We start from the raw sequence: 25,986 nt of genomic DNA on the forward strand, positions 1-25,986 counted from the left end.
ACTATAGGGAGAAAACGTATCAGAAGGCTTTTAAGAGGATCAGTAACATTAAAAGCTGTGAAAATTAAGTCCACTATGTCAGAAAATTTCATTAGTCCGCTACTGGACTGAGTATCTGTTTGAAAAAAGGGGACACTTGGGGTTTTGGATGTCCCTGGAAGTGGTGGGTACTCCTTGTTAAAATTAATATTTCCAAGTCCTGGAGCAAATTGCTTCGGCTTTTGTGCATCACTTCCGTTGGATTTATTGGTTGTAGATGGCGCACTCTGAGTGGACGACACCTTGGCACCCTTACGAGGCAATGTAGGGGAGGCTGGATTTCTCCTCTTCCTGGATTCCCCAGGGTTAACCAAAGATGTTCCCTCTCGTGGGTCGTCAGATTCTTGCTCAACGTTAGCCAAACCAGCATAGGGATTTTCGGACAGGACAGATGGCGAAGCATTCTTTAGCATTTCTGCATAAGAACGCCTTGAGCGTTCCTTAAGGGAGCGCTGAATTTTATCCCCGCGCTGCTTGTACGCAGGACATGATTTAAGAGTATGTGAAGGGCCCCCGCAGCAAATACACTTTTCAGTTTCTTTGTCGCAAGAGTCATCCTCATGCTCTCCTTCGCATTTGCCGCATCGTTTCTTATTTCCACAATATGTGGCTGTGTGGCCCAACTGCTTGCAATTGCTGCAGCTCATGACCCGCGGTACAAACAGGCGAACTGGTAGGCGAACCTTGTCAAGGAGGATGTAGTTGGGAAGAGAGGACCCGGCGAATGTCACCCGAATCGAGCCTGATAGAGAGTAGGTAGTCTTACCTCCCTCGGTGTTTGCGGTATACAATTGTTTGCATTCCAAGATCTTAATCTGTTCAAGTGAGGGGTCCTTAAAGCAGCCAACCCCGTGCTCCAACAGTTCTTCGCATTTCAGGCCCGGTTCGGACACTACCCCATCGATTTCACAGGCCACACAAGGCACGTACGCTTTAAATTACCGCGTAAAGCGCTTACAGCAAGCAATCGCGTTTGCCTGGCCGAGATCACTCACTAGAACACGTATCTTGTTTGCCCGAACACGTGTTATCTGAGTTACGGCCGGGTAATTAGCAGTCAGATCTCGAGAAAGTTTTAATATATTAACCGGTTTCTCTCCGGTCCGAAAATATACCACCCATGGCCCAGAGGAACCTTCTGGGTACTGCTTTATACGGGGAGCAATGCGAGTATTAGGGGGATCAGGGACTTCCATGATTACATCAGATGGTATTTCGCCCTCGGCCATTTAAGCACGAGGGCAGAGCGTTATATAAACGGGAATGTGTCTTATTATTTGATTACAAGGTAGAGTACAACACAACAAGTCGTCGTCAAGTTCGCACGCTTTTATCGTTCGATCCAGGTGCCGTGCGCGATATTTCATTTAGTTTTTTATTAATTCAGCTTTTCGTGTGTGTACATCAATCATAATGAGTTGCGAAATTTGCACTTTCGACACTTCCGCCGATACAGTTATGTGGACGTGTATAGGTTGCCCAAGAAAATTCCACGCCGCTTGCATTGGAGTGACTGTTCCGAGGGGATCACTGCGGAAGAAGGACAAGAGGGTGGACATCAACTCGTATCTATTACCGTGCTGTGAATCATGTCAAGAATTGATGCAGGCCAAGATTGAGTTCAAAGGGCTTATTGAACAACAACAACTTCTGGAATCACAACTGCAAGCCAATACGGAAGTAATGCACCGGCTCGCGTTTCAACTGGAGAAGCCTAACATAGTTCACGAAGCGATCGATGGCCTAGAAATTTTGCTTACAACAATAAAACAGGAATTGATAGCAATAAACAAAAACAGCAGTTTGACTGGAAGTGTTGTTGCCATTAAAAATCACATTACCTCGCTATTCGATACAGCAATGACGACAACGAAAAATAATGTCTATAGCACGCTGAAAACGGTAACGTCAGAGCTATCAGCTGAACTGCGCACCATGAATGATGAAATAAACCAGCTTAATCAACTGTCTCTGGACACAGCGGCTAGTATTACTATGACGTCAAACCCGACGCTGGGGATTGATATTCTTGACGAGCTTAAGTCTCTGTCAGCGAACATATCCACCAGTCAAAACTTCACAAATTCTGCGCTAACTATTGATATCCTCGACGAACTTAAGGCGCTTTCATCAAACATAACGGCAAGTCAAAACGCTACATCATCGCTTGATTCATGCCCCAGTTTGGAAGCCGAATTAAATAACGACAAAAATATCGATAACTCAGGTTGGCGCTTTTTGGGTACAAGGAAAGTATGGAAAGCAGACTGGAGCGATTACGATGCACGCAAATTAAGAAACCTGAACCAGCAAAAACAGGCCGAAAAGGCTAGAAGACGTAAAAAAAGATCGAGGCGAAATAATAATAATAACGTTAATGAAAAAAACAAAAGCACCACAAATTTTCCTCGACCTGATCAAGAGCAAGCAGCGCGCCACTCACGACAGCCAGTTAATAGTAACCATACAAGTAATACCAATCGCAGAATCACATTTAGGGCCGGCAACACCCACTATAACAAAAACCATACGAGTAGTCACTACAACAATAGTTTCCTGCCACCGGATAGAGTGCTTCTTGCGGCTGCAAAAGATCATTTCTCAGGACCCCCCACGAACTATAGGCCAACAATTCAGTTTCAAAGAGGACCGACATTGAATCCCTATCCAGTGGATGATTTACCACGGTCGACGATGCAAATGCACCCAACATCGGAGCGCTTGTCAACAGTTTTGTGTAAGGCGTGCCATTCTCAACATTCGTGTTTTCGACGACATTGACGCATTCCCTAGAAGAAGGAAATGACGAGGACACCGCAGTTTGCCAAGATTCGACGCCATTTGAACGACAACAAAAAGAGGTAATCTCGATTCCTCAAGTAGAGTCGTCAGTAGAAATTTTAATTTACTGTCAAAATTTTAATAGAATGAAAAGTGCATCGAAAATGAATGAAATTCACAAGAATATTTTAAGTAGCTCCTATACAATTATTTTGGCTACAGAAACTAGTTGGGACGAAAGTGTTAGAAGTGAAGAAGTTTTCGGGAACAGCTACAATGTGTTTAGAGCTGACCGAGACATTCATATGTCTGAAAAGAAGTCAGGAGGGGGAGTTTTAATAGCAATTACATCAAAATTTAATGCAGAAATCATTACTACAAGGAAATTTAAAGAATTTGAGCATGTGTGGGTTAAAACCCATCTGGCAGGTGAAACACATATATTTGCCTCTGTGTACTTCCCCCCAAATAATGCCCGCAAAGATACATTTGAAAAGTTTTTTCTTATTGCCGAAGACATTATAACCAAGCTCCCCCCAGAGGTAAAAGTTCATATTTATGGTGACTTCAATCAACGAAGCATTGACTTCTTTCCAGACACTGAAAATGAAAGCATTCTACTTCCAGTCGTTGGGGATAACGAAACTCTGCAGGCCATATTTGACAAAACTGCAAGTTTAGGACTTAACCAAATTAATCATGTTAGAAATCAGCAAAACTGTTATTTAGATTTATTATTCACAAACATTCTTGAAGACTTCTGTGTCACCGAATCATTAACTCCACTATGGAAAAATGAAGCGTTTCATACAGCAATAGAGTTTTCTGTATTTGTACATGATAACAAAAGATCCGATGACTGCGAGTACGAAGAGGCCTTTCAATTTCAATTGGCAAATTTTGACAACATAAAACAAAGACTAAGCAGTATAGATTGGCAAACGTTGTTTAGAAATGAAACAAGTATCGAAAATTCAGTAGACGTCTTTTACACAAAATTGTTTGATATAATAGTTGAACAAGTACCACTGAAAAAAATTAGGCGACAAGGCAACACAAAATATCCAGTTTGGTATAACGAGCAAATTAAAAATTTAAAAAATCGTAAACAAAAGGCCCACAAAAAGTATAAAAAAATCAGAAATGAAAGGAACTTATTTAACTATTTGGACATTTGCGATCAACTAAACCTATCCATTAAAATAGCATTTGAAGAGTATAACTCAAAAACCGAACTTCAAATAAAATCTTGCCCAAAAAATTTCTTTAATCATGTTAAAAATAATTTAAAATCGGAAAACTTCCCTTCAAAAATGAAACTTAAAGAAAATGTCGGTGTCAACGCGGAACAAATCTGCAATCTTTTCGCAACCTTCTTTCAAGACATCTATACCACATTTTCTGAAGAAGATCGTGATCGCGAATATTTCGGTTTCTTCCCAGAATTCACCACAGACATTGGCGTCAATCATGTCAGTGTGCAAGATATTATGGAGGCTCTAAACAAACTAGATGCCTCCAAAGGTTCTGGACCTGACGGGATCCCACCCGTATTTATGAAGAACTTAGCGTTGGAACTCACAGCTCCTCTGTTTTGGCTTTTTAACATGTAGCTTGAATCTGGCATTTTCCCCAATTTATGGAAAAGCTCGTACCTGGTACCCATTTTTAAAAGTGGCAAAAAATCTGACATATGTAACTACCGTGGAATTGCCATTATGTCATGTATGCCTAAACTCTTTGAAGCAATCGTTAACGAAAAACTATTCAATCAAATCAAAAACAGAATTACTAACATGCAGCATGGGTTTTTCAAAGGACGTTCAACTAATACAAATTTACTAGAATTCGTTAACTACTCATTGATTGCAATGGAGAATGGAAACTACACTGAAGCTCTTTACACGGACTTTAGCAAGGCATTTGATCGTATCGACATACCCTTGCTATTATTCAAACTGAAAAAATTAGGAATTGAATCAGGTCTTCTCAAATGGCTCGAATCATATTTAACTAACCGTCAACAAATAGTTAGATTTAAAGGGAAGAAATCGAATCCCATTCAAGTCACATCAGGAGTTCCTCAAGGCTCCCACCTAGGCCCTCTTTTGTTCATTTTATTCGTAAACGACATATCATACATTCTCAAAAACATAAAAGTTCTTATCTATGCCGACGACATGAAGCTCTTTTTAGAAATTAGGAACGAACAAGACATAAAGATATTACAGGAAGAAATACATATGTTTTACCTCTGGTGTAACAAAAGCCTTCTGCAACTAAACGTAAAAAAATGTAATGCAATAACTTTTAGTAGGAAACGAAATACACCTGACATTTCAATCACTCTAGGAAATCAAGTGGTACAAAAGTGCGAAAGAGTTAAAGATTTGGGAGTCATTCTAGATTCAAAATTAACATTCATTGACCATTACAACACAATCATCAATAGAGCAAATAACATGCTTGGATTTATAAAGCGTTTTAGTTACAATTTTAATGATCCATATACAATTAAAACATTATACATCTCGTATGTAAGGTCAATACTGGAATATTGTAGCATAGTTTGGTCACCTTTCTCAATCACACATGAAGAAAGAATAGAATCAGTACAAAGGCAATTTTTATTGTTTGCACTTCGCAAAATAGGTTGGACACGATTTCCTCTCCCATCTTATAAAGCTCGCTGTATGCTCATTAACATCCAAACACTAAAAGAGCGCCGAGAATATGCAATGGTTTCATTTCTAAACGATATAATTTCGTGTCGTATTGATTCAGTCGAACTTCTATCTAAACTTAATTTTTATATACCTTCCCGGCAGTTACGAATCCGAAATACATTTATAACAAACAATTATCGTACAAATTATGCCAAGTTTGGACCATTAAATCAGATGATGGCAACTTACAACAAGCACTGCGAAGCTATTGACTTAACAATGACAAAAAGCAAATTAAAAAAATATTTCTATTCTATTCGCTTATAAAGAACATCCTAAAGTAGTTCTATGTAAACCAGATAGTGTTTAGTTTAGTTATTAGTATTTTATGTTTTAAGTGTATACTATATTTTATCGTTGTAACAAAACGGTCTACTCTTGTTTGACGACAATAAATAAAATAAAATAAATAAAATAAAATAAAAATAAAAGTAGGGAAAAGGAAAGAAAGCAAACGAGGAAAAAAATAAAGCAAAACTTATCTGCAAACAACGTCGATTGTTCCGCACCAGCGAAAACAATGTACTGGATTTACTGCCGGCACCAGCAGAATGGCAGCTAACGAACGAACAAAGGATGACCTTGAATCACTGAAATTTACACACCGAACACCACTGTGAAAGATAACGATCCGTTCCGTTCAAAGGTTGGGAGACGTATGAAATGTTGTCATTATGTTGAGTATTTGAATAGAATCATATATGTATCTATCTTTACTTTTAAAACATGTTTCTCTTTCAATTTTGATCCGATTTGAGCATATCTAGTTTCATTATAAAGAGCATTTAAAGAAATTTGTTGATCATTTCAACATGTTTGCCAAATTTGATTCGAACTATGCAATATTATTACAAATATATCTTAAGTGGGTTGATAGCAAATTCTTTTTTAAATGTTTGCCGACATGGAGGAGCATGGTGATTAGTTCAAAATGATAACTGAATAAAACGTAAACAAACACTTTTTGCAGAGATTGAAACTAGTTTCATCCAATTATTAAGTTGTTACATCTAGTTTTAGTTATATCTAATCAGTAAAAAAAATTTATCATAAAAATAGTATTATGCTAATAAGAAAAGTTCAATAACACTTCGACATTAAAAATAAGCTCAGTACCCCAATTTTTAGCCAAATTGGGCAACATTTTTCGTTTTGTCCAACTTTTGTTCGAAGACCCGCCACTGTGCGCTACGGCGCTTAGCAAAATTATGTGCTTTGAGCATACAATTATCGCATCATATCTCGTTACTCCACCACGACTATATTAAATATTGTACGGATACATACCTGGAGAATCCATTTATAATTAATTCACGTTCAAAGCACTCGTTAAACGCTAGAATAGGCCTAGCCATGATTTTTTTTCGATACATTACCACAATCAAAACAAACTTTTTGCATCCAGCAGCCACACTATATACAGAAACTTAAAAATATATTGTAATGTAATTTCAGGTATAACTAATAAATTATATCAAGTCATTCAACTCATTGCTGATTGCAGAGATTTTATTTTCATCTGGACATAACGTTTGACTCGGGACAATGCGATGTTTGATGTCATTATCAGTTATTAGCCTTCGCATGATTATTTCCTGCGAGTGCAATATTTGGTGCGCTTCTTATAACGAATGATGAGGTTATTTCATGTGCGTGATGTTTACGTTTGTTTTGATTGGCTAAAATAAGTTTACAAACTATGTGTTGGCGTCTGTGATCTGTATACCTAGTTAGAATCGACGCAAATATTACTGTTGTTCAAAAAATAGTGCGGCCTTTGGGTTAATAGTGCCAATATAGGCTCATTGCCCTAATTGAGGTCCATCAATAAAGGAGAATCTCCAGATAACCTTAAACGACGCCGTCAAGAAAAGCTCAAAACGAAAAGGTGTAAACTAAAAAGAATGAAAGCCCTAGAAAGTATATTGTATAATAACTAACCAATTTCAACTAAAGCCATTTTCACAAACATTTCAGAACATTCTTAAGCAATGGTTATCAAATTCGTACAATTCGTTATCAAATTTGGACAACTTTATCTAAATAACTTATTTTTAAAATTTTCTCTCGCATGCTGATTTTTGTACAGTTTATGCATTTCATGGATTTTATTTTATTCATTTTGTATACGGCTCATTCCACGTAAGATTTACAACCAAAACTTTAATTTCTCCTAATTTTTTTTCTTGCATTGTTTAACTAAAAATAATTGATGCGTATTTTTTTTTGTTTTGGTTGAATATGATATTTTTTCAAGCCATTAGTTTTTGAAGTTTATAAAATTGAACAATTTTCAATTACTGATAACTCGGAAACGATTCGGTACAGTAAGATTCCGTTTTTGGCACGTTCCGATTTTGGCATGCTCCTAATTTGGCACACTCTGATTTTGGCAACAAATGGGTTCCGTTATTGGCAACAACCTTATTGTACATAATAAATCTTTTTAAAATGTGCAATAGATATTTTTTGAATCAATTGACATTACATTTGACTTTATTTCCGAACATGGGAGTCATATTAACCCTCAAAGGCGCAAATCGTTTTTTTATTTTGTTAAAATTGTCTCATAGTTTCAATACATTGCTGTGATATTTTTACGATGATTTTCGCAATGTTATTTTTAAACAGCTTTATGCATTTAAGGGTTAACTATATTTTACACTATACATGTATTCAATTATTACAATATGTATTGAAATGTATTATTTATGTATATTTAGTATGTATGTACAGTTTAACTAGTGTCTGGCGGAATCAAATTTCATACTAAGACCCAGAGTCTGAGATTTTAAGAGTCAAGTACAGAGGAATGCGCTACACTGCATAATAAGATTAGTTCTGGAGAAAATTTTCAATTGAACCTTAGTAACATTGCGAGCCTTTCTCTCTTGCGATTAATTCGACGTCACTACAAAACTTGGCATTAAATTTTAGTACATATCCAAAGCTGACCATAGTGCGTCCCAAAGCCGTATTTAAGAATTCAAAACTGCTGGCTCCCAAATAATTTGTTTCAGCTTTACGATGTCTTTGGTGAATTTGTTAGTTTTTTTTCGATTTTTTCAAATGAATGGAATTAGGGTGGTCCTTGTGGTTAGGGTGTTCGAAGTATCGACTGTTCAGATGTGAAGTTTACCTGCGCAATGCCCTACAATATAATAACTCAAAAAATTGAAGCAAGTTTGCTGAATAAACAAGGCTATCTATAATGGTTGATTTGTTATGATTTAGTTTTAAGATTTGAGGTAGGGTGGCTCTTGAAAAATGGGGTTGCTTATATTATCTTTTGATGTGTTAATTTTTCGCAAATGCATTGTTCTAGAGATTTTAGGAACATTCATTGGAGCACATTTTTACCGTAGCAATGATGTTTCAATCCCTTTTGTTTGGACAGTTGCAAGTGATTTTTACAACAAAAATGGTTTTCTTCAAACCTAAATATCTTCAAGCATTGCAATTTGATTTTCAATCTAGCAATTCTATATGAAAGACAAACGATTGGTTAGCTATGGAGAGTTGATAAATTTATTTATTTTTTAAAAGAGCATTGTTTTTTTAACCCAATTGTTCATTAATTTTCAGAAAGAAGAGATAACTGCCTAGGAGCGAAATCAACACTACCATGCAGTGAAGTGTTTGAGTTTTGACGTCCAGTGGGCCGAAGAAAAGCAATTCGAATTAAAGGATATGTTACACCTCCGTCATGAGGGGCATTGCACTCGAGAAATGCGCGAAGATTGTGAAAACTCTACTGGACGGCGCACAGAGTCGCCTATCCGTACAAAACCTCAAAAATTTGTTTTGGGTTTTTCATGATGTAAAATATTTCCCTGTTTGTAAGCAAGTTGAATAGAGTCCCAAAATATAAAGTCTTGAGGACAAAAGATAGAATTCTTACAGAATATCAAAGGTGAAATTGATGATCAATTCTCGTAAAAACTGTGTTCAAACCTATGATATTCAAATGAATATATCGTTTTAGTTAAGGTTTCGATTAGGTTCGAACTGATTTCATTAGTAAGATTATTCGCTGAATTTATATTCGCCATTCGATTTAGTCGGTACAAGGCTTTCTTCTCACTCACTCTTTCTGAAGAACAAATAATAAATCGCACATTAAATTAAAATTATAATGTTAAAAGTGGCTGTACTTTTTTTCGAAACAGTTCGGAAATATCGCTTGTGGTTCATGACTCTTGAAAATTAGTGTACTTTTCGAAAATAAATGTTTTGTTTTGCCCCTTTCTATTCCGAGATATAAAAAAGATGATTTTTCATGCTATGTCTGAAGGTGCCGCATAGTAGTTTTTGATTACCCAGGGCTCGCAATGTAATTTATAAAAGTCTCTTAGCATTATCAACAATTTTTAAAAAAATGTGTATTTTGCTAAAAGTTCAGTAAACCAATTTTTTTGGAAATGGATTGTAAGATATAGTGCACTTTATATTCATTAATGTTGAATTTTCAAACCAGCCTAGATGCCAAAATTCTGAGGTAAAAATAATTAACACCAAATATGAATGCAGTGACGTAAAATTTCATCAAATTCGGACCCCTTTTGAGGTTTTGTTCGACTTTTGTATGGAAAGTGATCACTGTGCGATGACTGAATTTGATAAAAAACATGAATAAAATTAAATTTTCTTATTTTTTTCTTTCATCTCATTCCATTTCGCACATGAATAAAAATCCTTGAAACATTTTTGAAGTCGTGGATTGAAAATCCAAACTTTTAAAATAAAGTTCCATTTTTGGCGCGGTTCCGGTTTTGGCAACTGAAAAAAATAAAATTGTTGCCAAAAACGGAATCCTACTGTTTATGAAAAAAATATTAAATAGAAAACTAGTGTTTTCAAATGTGCTTACCATAAAAAATTACAAAAGTTTTTTTTTGTTATATAATTTATGAAATCTGCAAATATTAGAAAAAAATTGAATTTTTTAAAGTTGGACAAATTTTTGTTCACTTATTATTTTATTTATATATTAAGAATTATGTTAAAAAGATTGTGTAGAAATTTGGAAGTTGATATCAAAGTACTTTGCGATATATTACAATTATAAATTTAAAACTTGACAATTTTACACTAAACGCTCAGTGATAGGCCTGTTAGTATTGAAATATCTCGTAAAATACTTCGAGTTCCTTTCAGAAATTTTTACACAATCTTCTTAATATAATCTTTTTAACATGATTCTTAATATTTAAGGAAAATAATAAGTAAAAAAATCGGTCCAACTTCAAAAAAATTCAATTTGTTTCTAATAATTGCAGATTTCATAAGTTATATAGGAAAAAAACTTTTGTATTTTTTGTGAGATCTTTTGAAAGCGCTACTTTTTTTATTTGATATTTTTTTCCATATTCAATTTACATTTTGGTCATTTAATTCATTTTGCTTTGCTTTTTCCTACTTTTTATTTATTTTATCAATTCTCTTCGTCTTGTTTATTTGATTCGTCTGTTTAATTTATTCGTTTTATCCTTTTCATTTTTTTCCTTTTATTGAATTTATTTATTTGATTAATTCGATTAAGGGAGGTCAAGGTTTCAACGTGAAAAAAACGCTCCTTTGCGATTTTTTTTAAAGTTTGGGTGAAGCGAATTGATCAAAACTACTCAATACAAACTACTACGATTTATTTCAAATTTTGCATACACATTCTATATAAACCCTACGTTGAGTTTTTGAGAAAATTTTTCAATTAGGGGTATTTTTTTAAAATACGGAATTTTTCGTGAAAATTGCAACTTTTATTTAAAATGAGTAAAAAATTCCCTTAATTGAAAAATTATATACAAAACTCAACGTAGGCGATTAGGTAATTATTACATAGAATGTTTTTGCAAAATTCGAAATAAACCGGTTAAGTAGTTTTTGAATGACAGTTACCACCGCAAATCGTGTTTTTCCTGAGACGTTATACAAAAAGCTTTATCATCGAGTCGTTTGTCGGCATTTTTGCGTAGAAAAATTACAGAATGTTATAGAAATAATACATTACAATGTACAAAAGTTTTGATAAATTCGCTTTACTGAAACTAAAAATAATCGCAGAAAAAAGTGTTTTTTTCACGCTGAAACACTTATCCCCCCCCCCCCCCCTTAATTTGATTAATTGGATTAAAGTGATTAAATTGAATTATTTGATCAATTTGATTATTTTGATTGATTTTATTATTTTGATTAATTTGATTAATTTGATTTATTTGATTTATTTGATTAATTTGATTAATTTGATTAATTTGATTAATACGATTAATTTGAATAATTTGATTAATTTGATTAATTTAATTAATACGATTAATTTGAATAATTTGATTAATTTGATTAATATGATTAATTTGATTAATTTCGTTAATTTGATTAATTTGATTATTTGATTAGTTTGATTGATTTGATTAATTTGAATAATTTGATTAATTGAATTAATTCCATTGAGCCTGAATCGGTAATTGCATTTGATTAGGAAATCATTCCAAAATCGTTCAGAATGCCGAATCATATTGTTCCACCTACTAGTTGCTTCGATTCTTTTCGATGTCGTGAACATTGTATCGATATCAGTGAAGTATCGTGCTTGAGGTATCGATACCGAAAAAGCGAGTATCGGAAACAGAAGTATCGATTCCGTACTAGTACCTATAGAAGCATGTTGTCAGATATTGTGATAAACTACAAGGGGCAGCCCTATGGGGTTGCACGAACTGTAGACGTAGGACTACACTATCTAATTTAAAATATTTCTTTTCTATGTACATTTAGTGTAATAATAAAACAAATATATTTCTTACGTATAGTTTAAGCACAACCAATCAACATCGAATGTTACATATTGAACCAAACCTTCTTGGTTGTCAGGTCATTTCATTTGTAGTAGGTGATCGACTCCGATTAAACTTATTTGAGAAGATTTGAAAAAAGAAGACATAAAACCGCGACGGAACTAATATCAGGAACTAAATCTTTATAGCACAAGATGAGTTTTTTAAAAATTGTAAAAACTTTTCGATTGTGTTTGGTAAAAAACTCGGACCGGTGAAGAAAAATCAAATTTTAGACAATATAATCACTAGACTGGTTCAATTTTTGACTTTTAGCTCCACCAGACTCTACTGATTCCTTTTATGGCCCTTAGTAATTGTGCAAATTTTGGTACCGATCGGTTGTGTCTACGGACCCTCCAAAAATTTCAAAGTTTATATGGGAGTTTGCATGGAAAATCGGTTAACATTGAAAATAAATTCTTAAAAAATCACCCTATCAATCAATCAATCAGTACACTATATATTTCTAAAGATATTCTTCTACTTTACACATTCGGGGAACATTGCAAGTTTATGAAAATTCGTTAAGAAAAGTTATTAACTAAAGAAGCAGTATGACTTCAAAACAAGTGGATTTCATTAGTAACCATAGCAACCCTGTTTGAATAGCTGTATCTGCCATACGCGAGGTGGGTGGCAAGTCCACGTTACTCTTGTATAACGATGTAGAATCAATATAGTTGAAATAACATGAATTTTACAAAACTACGTATTTTTAAAGTAGTTATTAGAAAAAATGATTACTAGACATCAACAAGATACCATACCTTATCTGACCTAAGTTCATCACTTATCTTGCAGGCGCTCACCGAGAAGCAATTCCTCGAGTGTGATAGATGTGGATGGCCGGTATGCAAACGCAAATGTCAAGACCGACCGAGTCATCAAGCGGAGTGCCAATTCACCATTGCCCGAGGTAGTAAGGTAAGTGAAGCATTCGATATGTGAAGAAATGGCCCAAAAGCCCCCGAACTGTCACTATAGGCAAAAGGTCTGTTTTTTATTTTACCGGAAACCACATTATTCGCAGTTCATGAGTGACAATTCCCCAGCCCAAAACCGCCTTCACATTCTCCAAAAATGGCCGATATGATTTCAAAATACATTAATAGCATTCATATAAGCAATACTATAACAATTACGGTCGGTTCTCACGATAAAGAGGGACAAGTTTGTCTTTTCCAGGAGGCATGTTGGTGGACTTGAGTGATTCGTAGTTATGCTGCCTAAGCTCAACCCCCACCAACAGAAGACAAAAGTTAAGGTGAAGCGATGCAAAAATTACAACAAAGGTTCGGTTATGTTCGGGTTACGTATCTGTGTGCGGCTAGAACGTACTGTACCGATAGGAGATGGCACGCACCCAAGCGAATCGTTCAAGAATCAGCTGATTGATTTTTGTACCACGTGTTTCATTTGTTTTGAAAAAATAAAAAGGTTCAAATTTTTCAAACGAATCAAAATTCGTTAGAACCTATTCATCTGCATGTGCTAACAAGCTTACATGCAGTGATACAATGTCTAAGCAATCTGAGATAAGACATTTAAGTTTTGCCTTGCGCATCAATGCAATGTTTTGATTTTGACGATGAAATAAAAAGAAGAAGCAGACACGACCGAGCCATTTTAGCTGCCACCTTGTGACTCTATTCAGCATGTACTAAAGCCCGTACAATATTAAAACTGTTCTAATGATCCTGTCACTTCTAATTTTCCGATTTGTATAGTTCACATCCTTGCTCTCATTTGAGTACCATGGCTCTACTTTTCATAACTTCCCTACCCAGTAGTCTCCAGCTAATTGAATGTTGTTAAAATGTAAGAAATAACAAATTCATTATATAATAATGCCAAAAATGAAGCTAAACTTTGGGAAATTAATGAAAATGTATTGAATCGCCCTCCGGCACACCCCACGGAATTTCGTTATAATCCGGAACCAGTATTCCACCACATGCAACGAAGTCGAGCTACACTCAGCTTACTGTATAACTTTACAGTGTGTAAATGTGATCTGATAAGGACAAAAAAGCAAACAATACGCGTGGTTTAAAAGGGATAGGGTAAAGAGCCTATTTTGGTCATTTTAGGAAGGGTGCCTATTATTTCATTAGTTACACGGCCTAAAATCGATTAAATGCGTATAAATTAGCATCGACATCGTTACTTCGTTCCTAAAAACCAATACCAAAAATGACCTAAGAATAATGAAATACTTTTGTTTGAGCGCAACGAAAACTATTACCATGCGTCAAACACATAAGACAGATGCTTTTCGAACCAAATGCTTCAAATAATAGAAACAGGGTAGAAAAAAGGCTTTTCTTCTGAGATGGTCAATTTTAGATAACAATTTTAAGATAAAACTTTATTGTAATCATTTGAGGATAACCCTGTCTGAAACGATATGCAAAATTATTTTTTGTACCGGCGCTAGTATTACGCTAAAATTAAAAAAATGATACTTGAGCTTCTATTTTGACAAAAACAATACATTGTATTATTTATTGTTTCAACACAAATATAAAAATTGGATGTAAGTTTAAGGGGGCGTCTGGTGTAATGGGCAACAAATCGACTTCTTTTGTATTCGCTTAATTGTTAGTATTGAACCTCTAGAATAGTCTCCCGCAATCTTGGTGGCCACGCTGAACTTCCAGTCATGCATTCCTCGTGCGTATTTGCTGTAACACACGCAGATTTCAATCTAGCGGCAACCAGTTTCGAAAAACTCATAACGATAAAAATACAATGTAAACAATACACTCTAAAATACTTCTGCCCAAATTTGCAATAGAAAATACCCAATGGGTGTTTTCTCCGTGATGCAATTTGATGGGGACACCCTTTAAAAGCGTTTTTCTCGACACCACGTTTTTCAAATTGGCGAACTCGTTTACTCAAAAATTAATCAACGAATTGACTTTCTTTTTCTTTCTTTCTTTATTTTGATTACAGAAATTTTAACCTTAGGGTCATTCGCCTCTTTGTCAGGTTAGAGAAATCTCTTTTGAAAAATCTCTAACACAATGTTCAGGGTTGGGAATTGAACCCAGGTGAGCTGCGTACAAGGCAATCGATTTACCAACTACGCTATCTCAACCCCCCGACGAAATGACTTGATTTTTTATGAGAATGCACAATATATGTAGCCTGTCGATAAACCATAGAAAACTGAATAATTTTTTTTTCTCCCTATTATTTTGAAGAAGAGTGAACGAGTTTTACAGTAAAATATGATTTTTTTCGGTTTTTATGAAGCCATTTTCCGAAACTCGAACTTTTTTCAATTTTTTTAGTTCATCGAGTAACTACAAGTTTAAGCTTTACAAATCTTATTGAATTTCATATGTCAGACAATTTTATCAAGAGTTATCGTGTTCACCGCGGCGCTCCTCGACGTGGGCATGGTTGGACGTCTACTGCTCGCATATGTGGCTCTGCGTGACTGAATGTGTAAATAAATCTTAACATTTCAAAAAAGGTCCATTGTTGCATTACCCTTCAAAATCACAAAACAAAATATCATTCGGTTTGAGCACTTTACACCAGACGCCCCCCTTAAGAGAATGCTTGCAAGTAGTCGTAGTAGGTGATGAAACTGAAACATAAAATATACGCAAAAAACATTTCTCTTTGAAAAGTGTGACATGCCAACCAAATTATTTGATAAGAGGATTTAAATTACATTAAATTAACCTGGTAATGTAATGAAATTATTTGTATTCGTACTTTTACCCGTATTTTGATTATTTGGTAATTGGTGACTATATGTCTATTTTATCTAAAAAAGGGGCTACTTACGCCAAGCTACACTCATGTATGTATTACACAATCTGTATATTTGATCTAAAATTTACTCTTATTTTGTTATTTGATTCTAATTCAAAGCAGATTTTTATTAGCGTACTAGTTTAACAGTAATTGATAATTTGCAAGTTGAGTAGTGTAGTTGCAATGGCGCAAAAATATAAAAACGGTATCGTTTCTAGAAATATTCAAACTATGTGTATTGAAGCAATTAGTTGTGAAATGACAGAAAAGGCAGCGGGGAACAGTTCTGCAGTGTAGGCGTATGATCTTATGGTTGGAACCTTACTAAACAAAAAAAGGTCTTCAGTATATTGAAAATGGATATCGCATCAAAGATGGATGAACTGACCTGCCCATTAAATATAACAGTCCCATTCGCATTCTTGTTGGAAATGCCATTGCACTCCGGAACACAATTAAAACTACTTTCAGGAAAATACTAAAACAAGGTTGTCTAATTCTGAAACTGAACTCACTGTAGAAGTATATCTCGGACAGCGTTTTTTCTACATTTACTGTTTTTCATTGTAGGACTTATTGGCTCTCCAAAAAAAAAAGGTTACTGGATGTGTGTTACGCAGTTTTTTAACATACCCTTCTATTTTTACGAGCACGACATTTATTTGCATTCACACATAAATGATGAGCATAATCCTTAACAATAAATCAAGAAATTGACATGATTTTGGAAAAAAAACCTTTTGCATGTGAACTAGTCCCCCTGGGGGCGACTTTACACCAATTTTTAGTTCTTTACATCTCATGTTTAATCTTGATTTTCCAAAATTTCTTTTCACTGTCTTTAGAGGAACTTCTGCAATATGTGAAACATCAAACAGTTTCAAATTTGAAGTCGCGTGATTGTACTTCTTGTGTGTAATGTATAAAAAGTTATTTTTTGCGTGAGGTAATCCCCGATGACCTTATGTATGTTTTATTTTGAATGTCGTACAAGAAATGTCTCAATTAGTTGCCAACAATCCAAAATGTTCTACTACAAACAAGAATTGCGCGGTGGAGTACAAAATATCCTCTTTTTTTTATAAATTTTTCTAGAATCTGTGTTGGGTTTGGACGGTATAAGTGGCACAGTAAATGATTCTCTAAGATATACTGAGTAAAAATATAGAAGAAAGCTATACTGTTGACTGAAGCTAAGTAAGTTATGGTAAAAATCGACTATTGAAATTATTTTTCCAAAAAGACGTATTATGTCAAATATTTAATACCTTAGAAAAAGTTACTCAGAATAGCATTATCTAAAAAATTTCCGAAGACACCATTCTTCTATCATACCTCCTTAAAAAGTTACATGAAGCACCGCACAGTGGCTGGTGACAGGACAAAACCTCAAAAAGTTATATTTTAATTATTAATATTTTATATTTTTCCTGATCTTTTCATGTATTGAATGATACATATTCAAATATTTATGGTCATTGGATAAGCATACGATTTTAAACAGTAGTTTAAACGTAGCTATGTCCGGACTTTTTAATGATTTTCATTTCCGAATGTTTATGTTCGCTTCAAATGAGTGCTGCTCTTTTGATTTTTGTCCTCTTTGGCACAACTAGTTTCATTTTGTAACGAAAGAACTTAATTTGCGATTATAATATGTTCGCCAAGTTTGCCTTGCACTATGACTTTTTTGTTTAAATATGTCTGAGGGAGTCTGATCAAAAATACTTTAGTGTTTTTTGTTGGACACATAACGGTTAAAACAGCCATATAAAGGCCGAAATTGTAGGAATCGACTTTACTAACGACACTATACTTCTAAAACGTAACCACAAGGCGTTATTAATTTATTCCACGTTTTCTTAATTTCCGCATAAATTCATTTCAGATGTCGCTGCAGCACTTTTACGTTCCACATCCGGTTTATCAATGTGTGACTCCTTTGCGCTGTCTGTTGCTGGCTGATACCGATTCGACCAAATGGCAGACACTAATCAAGTTAGAATCGCACGAGGAACAGCGTCGTGGATCAAAGCAGTGGCGAGACGACCGGGAAGGAGTTGCCAAGTTGATACCCCGGTAGGTACAACCCTTACAGTTCCTCTTTCTTGATGGTGACGGAGCTTTAAAAGCAAATAGTCTCATTTTCCATTTTTTTTTTGATTTTCTCCCAAACTAATCATATGTAATTAGAAAACATTCTTGTTAGTGTCGATTGTGTCATAATTTTCAGTCTATTGAAATTAACATCAATATTTGATCAGTTGATTCGGGATGCCTCGGATCCCTCACCACAGTCGACCAAGCGACCGTGAGCCGTTCCGTTACTGTTCGTGATTCATTTGATTCATTTGATTCATTTGATTCATTTGATTCATTTGATTCATTTGATTCATTTGATTCATTTGATTTATTTGATTCACTTGATTCATTTGATTCATTTGATTCATTTGATTCATTTGATTCATTTGATTCATTTGATTCATTTGATTCATTTGATTCATTTGATTCATTTGATTCATTTGATTCATTTGATTCATTTGATTCATTTGATTCATTTGATTCATTTGATTCATTTGATTCATTTGATTCATTTGATTCATTTGATTCATTTGATTCATTTGATTCATTTGATTCATTTGATTCATTTGATTCATTTGATTCATTTGATTCATTTGATTCATTTGATTCATTTGATTCATTTGATTCATTTGATTCATTTGATTCATTTGATTCATTTGGTTCATTTAATTCATTTGATTCATTTGATTCATTTGATTCATTTAATTCATTTGATTCATTTGATTCATTTGATTCATTTGATTCATTTGATTCATTTGATTCATTTGATTCATTTGATTCATTTGATTCATTTGATTCATTTGATTCATTTGATTCATTTGATTCATTTGATTCATTTGATTTATTTGATTCATATGATTCATTTGATTCATTTTGTTCATTCCTTTAATTTTATTCATAGCATACACTTAATTATTTTATTCAATTTCCGTTTTTGGAATGCCCTTTTTCTTGGCACACTCCGATTTTGACAAGAAATGGGTTTCGTTTTTGGCAACATTATTGTTGTACATAATAAGTCTTTTAAAAAGGTGCAATAGATATCTTTTTGTATCAATTGATATCACATTTGATTTTATTGCCAAAAATGGGTCTCAAAGGAGCAAATAATTTTTTTTTAAATTTTGTGAAAATTCTCTCATAGTTTCAATACATTACTGTGATAATTTTGAGATGTTTTTCGCAATGTTGTTTTAAAACATCGTTATGCATTTAAGGTTTACCCATATTTTACACTATACGTGTTGTATAGTATAGAGATGTATTATTTATGTATAATATAACTGGTAATAGTGTAGCTAAAGTCTGACGGAATCAATTTTTATAGTAAGACCCAGAGTCTATGCACTTTAAAAGTCAAGTACAGAGGAATTCGCTACACTGCATAATAAAAGTAGTTCTAGAGTAAATTTTCAATTGAACCTTAGCTTGTCTTTCTTTTCATTACATTTCACATATGATTAAAAAAAATTGAAATCGTAAATTGATGATCCAAAATTTAAAAGTAAGGTTCAATTTTTGGCACGGTTCCGGTTTTGGCAACTGAAAAAATAAAATTGTTGCCAAAAACGGAATCCTACTGTATTGCCTAATTTTCTATTTAATGATTTAATCTAATTTGATTTATGTATTTTTTGATTTGGTTTATATCTATTCATTTTATAAATTTGAAAACCTTTTTATCCTTTTTCGTTTACTTTTTGTGTTGTTCGTTTTATTGATTTTCTATAATTTATTCAGTTTACGCGAGGTTTTATTCGTGCAATACTAGAAACTGTTGTGTGCCCCCCCCCCAAATTTGTTCTACAAGATAATAAATGATCCAACAGACTATTGGCAACAGTGATATGTGTAAAAAATGTCTCATCTCAATGCTAGTTGGATTGGTTTTTCCGCATATAAATGAATATATTCTCCTCATGTAACCATTTCTGACCACAATCGTGTATGACTGGTGGCAAGATCAACATGGTTACTGTTCCAAAGCCCAGTAACCTGTAGTCTGTATGCACATGATAGTGCTTCTTGTTTGAGGTGTATGTGTAATTTCGCTCCGAGCAACTTTTTGGGTTCCATTTGGGTTCTAGAATAAAGTTTACATGGGATTTCGTATGGATAAATCGACTTTTATAAAATAATTCATCCAAGAATAACCCAGTGCCTCCTAAAAATAGAAAATTTGCCAAGGAAGCAAAGTCTCGAAGACCGCAAAACGAATAGTATATATAAAATTTATTTTTTTTCATGATGGAATAAATGGGTCCAAATTTACTTTCTGTAATCTTTTTAAAAAAGAAAAATGATAATCAAGACGTAAAATAGGATATGTTCGACTTTCTATTATTATCTGTTGGTTGAATTCGGTTGGAATCGTTCCATTCAAAGACAACAGACATTTTACAGTACTTTTAAATCAATAGTAAACAATAACTCAAAATATCATCGAACACAAGATTGAAACTTTAAAAAGATTGTTGTACTACGGACTTAGTAAAGTTAGTAAAGTGACATATCGAGGAAACAAGGTTACTCATTCTATTACACCGATAACACCGATAAATAAGGACGGCTCTGCCCGAAATAAACTGACTCATGTATGGGAGTTTTCACGTTTTCAGATATTATTTTTACGGGGCTTTCAATAGTAATTTGAAATCCTCTAGTTGATAAAAAGATTTAAAACAAAGAATTTGACATCGTTAATCTAACGCAAACGTGCCTTACCAAATAAACGAATTGAATCAAAAAATATGCTTTTGAAATAAATAAACTATATAGCAATAGAACATAATTTTAGTAAATTCCAAGTTGTTTGGTAGTAAGATGACGGAAGTCCATTCATAAATAACAGATATATTAGTATTCGAAATAGTGACGCAAAAAACATTTCTGCTATCAGTTCTGAAATTCCATATTTCATTTTTTCGACTACCTTTATGTAAACCCATTTGAATGCGTTGGTCGTTAAAGGCTTAATATAAACATTAACCATAGTAGCAAATCACATCGGATAGCAGAAATGGTTGACAAAACTAGTAAAAGTCACTAATTTTTCAGTAATATGTTGTTGTTTAGGCAACCAATTTGTAAGGAGATTTATGAGCTACAGGGCGTCTCCATATGGGTATTTTCAAAAACATAGATATACCAACTTGGGTGCAAAAATGTGCAAGATGAGCCCTGTATATCTTTAAACTACACTAAATTTTCAGTCAGATTCATGATAAGTGATCCATAGGAGACCATCTCAAAAATTGGAAGACGTATAAAAATAAATTACTGATATGATATTAAATTTTTCAATTGAGTTTTTTTTGCTGCAATCAGTTTTGTACAAAAATCTCACATCTATAGTTTAGCATATTCATTTTTCATTCCAATTAACTTAAAATTGCTCCAATTGGCTGTGTAGTTCTTGAGCTATCGCCATTTGGAATTCAAAGGTACTAACAATGCTAATGAATTGAATTGAACAGAAATCCTCGACATCACTTGCTTCAACGACATGTTAAAAATTCATTTTTCATTCGATTATTGTAAAATTTTGAAATACCGTTATTCAAACTGAGAGAAAAATAAAATAAATATTTACAAAAGAATTACAAGATATTGATTTTTGGGGTTTTGTCACTCGTCGTGCCACCGTGCATCGTATTATTTTAGATTTTAGAATGACACCCAACCCCAGATAATGCAGTAAGACAATTTTATTGTCAAAAGAGCAAAAGCACAATCCCTTCTGAAGAAATACGTAACGGTGCCACGGAGGGATGAGGATTGGGAGAAACAAGATGTTTAGGTTTAGTCGGTAGGTTTAACTATTACAAACCACTCCATTAAAAATCCGACATTACTACGAGACAACAGGTAGTGGTGTCTGTTGAAGATTCCTTCTCGGTAACAGACGTTGACCTAATTTGTCGAGCTGAGTTAATTGGTACACAAGAATTGGCCCTCCAGGTCTCGGAAAAAATCTTTAACGCTTGATGGATTCTATCAGAACAGCAAATTTTGAACAAATTGTTTTGATCTTGAAGGAGGAAGAGATGTCAAATTATGCCCTACTACGTTCAATTCGCAGTTGTTCGTTTGCATCACTCATTGAAACGGCCGAGCTGCTCAATCATTTTTCATTCATTTTTTCAATTTTATTGACGCTGTGAATATCTCTCTGCTGGGGTAATGACTAGTTTTTTTTAAGTAAAATTGCTCTGAACATACATCTTACTGTTCATGTTAGCTGTAAAACGCAAAACATGTCAACCTCAACTGGCTTCTATAGAACAGATGACAACTTTGGTTGCTGAATGAAAAAGTATCAATTTGTAATGAAGACGTACGAACTGAATCATCATGGAGATGGATTGAACGGAAAGTTGGCATTTGAAAATGAAAAATTGCTTCACTGATCTCTATAGCCTTCTTTTACAAGAAGTGTAAAAATATCAGAACCCTTCCTTGATAATTTTCTGCGCACAACTGCTTCGTTTTAAATTATAAATTTCTTAAAACTAAGGAACTACAATTTATTTTTTATGTTAAAACAAAGGTGAATAATTTGACAGTGATCTTAAATATACAAATTCATGTTTCGCGTTCTAACAAACTCCCATAATACGATAAGTACTATAGAAATATGTACCTCTTGTAATTTCTCTTTGTATTATATCTTTCCATCTCATCTTCCGTTTGTATTTGTTCCTGCCACGTGCCTCCACGAGCGGATGTATATATGTGTCGGATTGGCTGCCGGGTGTTGACAATATAAATTATTCGCCAATATCGGATGGTACCGTGATGTCGCTGGCGATGGAATAGTTTCTTCAAGTGTGAAAACAAATGGAGTGAAGATGAAATATTGAGGGTTACTGGTATTTTGCAAGTCAACGGGCACGAGATACCGTTGACCGATCCACCATCGGTGGCGATCTACAGCAACGCCTCAATGGCGGAACATTGTTGTACTCCGAATTTAGCAAAGACATTTACCAGTAAAAGAGAAATCGTTTTTTGGGCACCAAATGCAATCCAAAGTGGTGAACGGCTGAGTATCTGTTATTCGGATGTGCTGTGGGGAACGCCAAACCGCTTGGATCACTTACAGCAAACCAAATTGTTTCGATGTTCCTGTGCTAGGTGTAGCGATCCCACGGAGTTTGGAACCTATTTCAGCGCCTTAAAATGTTCAGGCTTCAAGAAGGAATCTAACTGCAACGGTTTGCTGCTGCCGGAAAATGTGAAGAATTGGCATAGCAACTGGGTGTGCAACAAATGCCAGGGAGTGGTCGTATTTAAAGAAATATCAACAATTTTGGAAAGAGCTAGAGTCGACATTGGTGCCATGGAAAAAACTAGCGAAAAACATTGCAACATGTTCATCTCTCATTATTCTACTTGGCTGGGCCCAAATCATTATTATCTTGTCGAGGTAAAAATTTTACTTTCCCAGATCATCGGAGGAGGCAGCCCAGATGCAATTAAAGAGATCTCAGACGACAACTTAATGAACAAAATGAAAATGTGCCAGGATTTAATTCGACTCTTTGAGAAGATTTGCCCCGGTAAGTAGTCCAATATACACTCGGTTTGTGTACCGTTTTCAAATCAATACAGGTCTCCACTTTTCAGCCGAGGCACGTATTATCGGTACGACCCGGTTTGAGCTGCACGCCGCTCTAGCCGAGTTTGCCCGCCGGGGTGTGGAATCGGGAGGACCGGCTGTGAGGAGTGCCCTCGAGGACTCCCTGTACAATGCAAAAGAGTGCGTTCGGATGCTTACAAATGAATGTGACGAGATGCCAGAAAGCCATATTTGCGAGCAGGCGAGAATCAATGTTAAATCGTTAATGGTGTTGCTCGGATTACAGGAAACATGATTTGTTGCGCAGCAACTCAGAGCCGTTTTAGAACTAAAAGACAGTTAGATATTTTTGAATTATTTTATTTCCTGAGTGGTTTATGTGAAATTTGAATAAAGGGTTTAAGTATTACACTGTTGTTAAAGTCAATTTTATCGATTAAATCCATTGTTTTGCAGATGGGCAACAGCTGAAGCAGTATTTCCATTAAATAGCCATTACTCTAATACAGATGCAATTCAAAGAAACTGGTGGGGTTGTCACCTCTCCGATTTTGACGCATAGACTCCGGTTTTTGAATGCAATCTCCGGACCACTGTGTTTTACATCAATTTCTTCGGACCCGGTGATACAAGAGATTATTTAAACTGTTTTAATACTAATAATTTTCAAAGTGTTCGAAAAGTGTAAGTAGTGCCATTATCATCTCTACAGTTAACCCGAGAACGCTGCACTTGCGTTTTCCACCCTAGAACGTTGCACTGGGGTACAAACGTACCCCATTCATTTGATCGCAATTTTCGCAAGTAAAAATGCAAACTAAAGAAATGTATAATACATCATTTTCTTCGGTTTTTAATTGCGAAAACAGCAGTGTTAGTGAAAGTATGGAATTTATTGAATCAATGATACTTAAATTAGTCTAAACAAAAAAAAACGAAAAAATCGGGGATTTGACTTTTTCACAAAAATTACTATAACTTTGCGAATTTTCAACCGATTTGAAAAAAATCAAATGATTCTAAAAGTTTAAAGTATGGTCTAGAAACTATATAAAATGGAATTTCGACATTTTTGAAAAAGTGCAATTATTTGGAGGAGTGAATGTTTTAAAATCGGGTTTGGGAAAATACCACAAAATGGGGTGGAAGTTGAATTGAAAACTAAATGATTCTGACCAGTAGTGCATTGGTATCACGTAACGTTACTATTACAGCAGTTACTGTGCGCAAATTATACTTGCGAGCCATTGTTTTTTGAAAAATAAAAAGTAAACAATAAAACAGTAAAAAGCAGCAGAGGCGACGGACATAGCGTAGTTGGTAAATCGATTGCCTTGTACGCAGCTCACCTAGGTTCTATGCAATCACTGTAAAAATCGACTTTTTAACCGAGGCCCGGAGGGCCGAGTGTCATACACCATTCGATTCAGTTCGTCGAGATCGGCAAATGTCTGTGTGTGTGTATGTATGTGTGTGTATGTGTGTGTGTATGTGTGTGTGTGTCATTTAAACTCACACAATTTTCTCAGAGATGGCTGAACCGATTTTCGCAAACTTAGTTTCATCTGAAAGGTATAACGCTCCCATAAGCTGCTATTGAATTTTTAGTTGATCCGACTTCCGGTTCCGGAGTTACGGGTTGAAGAGTGCGGTCACACAGCAAATTCCCATATAAACTGGTACCACCATGATGTTCAAATGATGTAAAACATATTAAAATTGATGTAACATTACTCTAGTTTGCGGGTCTGGATCACTAATGATCAATCAAAGCAGCTTTGACCACATTGGCCACCTATGACGGTTCATGACGCCCCCGGGGAACCCGCCAAGTTCCTAAGCTAATATCACACCCATTCCCCAACGAATTCTCTACCGATTTTTACAAACTTGATTTCAAATGAAAGATACAGTAATGCCATTGACTGCTGCTGAATTTCATTCTGTTCTGACTCTTGCTTCCGGAGTTACAGGGGTGTTAGTAAGGATACACTGGAATTTCCCATATAAATCGGTTCAATCGTAATACCTCAGAGGCTAAAAACTATTGAAATGGTCACTAAATTACTTCTAATCGCAGATCTAGATCACTGATTGCCAATCAAACATTCTTTGAATATATTGTCCACTATCGACGATTCCGGAAGTCCGGAATTCCGGGCATATTCCA

At 34.8% G+C, this 25,986-nt stretch overlaps 1 protein-coding gene across 2 annotated transcripts in view; it reads left to right on the forward strand.

Annotated features, from left to right (window-relative positions):
- The window catches only part of LOC131689424 (SET domain-containing protein SmydA-8), a 39,121-nt gene extending 14,896 nt beyond the window's left edge, over positions 1-24,225 (forward strand). For both annotated transcript variants that reach the window (XM_058974504.1, XM_058974503.1), the window contains exons 3-6: positions 13,181-13,303; positions 18,042-18,232; positions 23,054-23,796; positions 23,864-24,225. In XM_058974504.1, the coding sequence (XP_058830487.1) occupies positions 13,181-13,303; positions 18,042-18,232; positions 23,054-23,796; positions 23,864-24,111 (1,305 nt within the window). In that variant the 3' untranslated portion in view covers positions 24,112-24,225. The remainder of the gene's footprint in view (positions 1-13,180; positions 13,304-18,041; positions 18,233-23,053; positions 23,797-23,863) is intronic.
- Positions 24,226-25,986: the final 1,761 nt, after the last annotated feature.

Source organism: Topomyia yanbarensis, chromosome 3 (genome assembly GCF_030247195.1).
Source record: "Topomyia yanbarensis strain Yona2022 chromosome 3, ASM3024719v1, whole genome shotgun sequence".
NCBI lineage: Eukaryota > Metazoa > Arthropoda > Insecta > Diptera > Culicidae > Topomyia > Topomyia yanbarensis.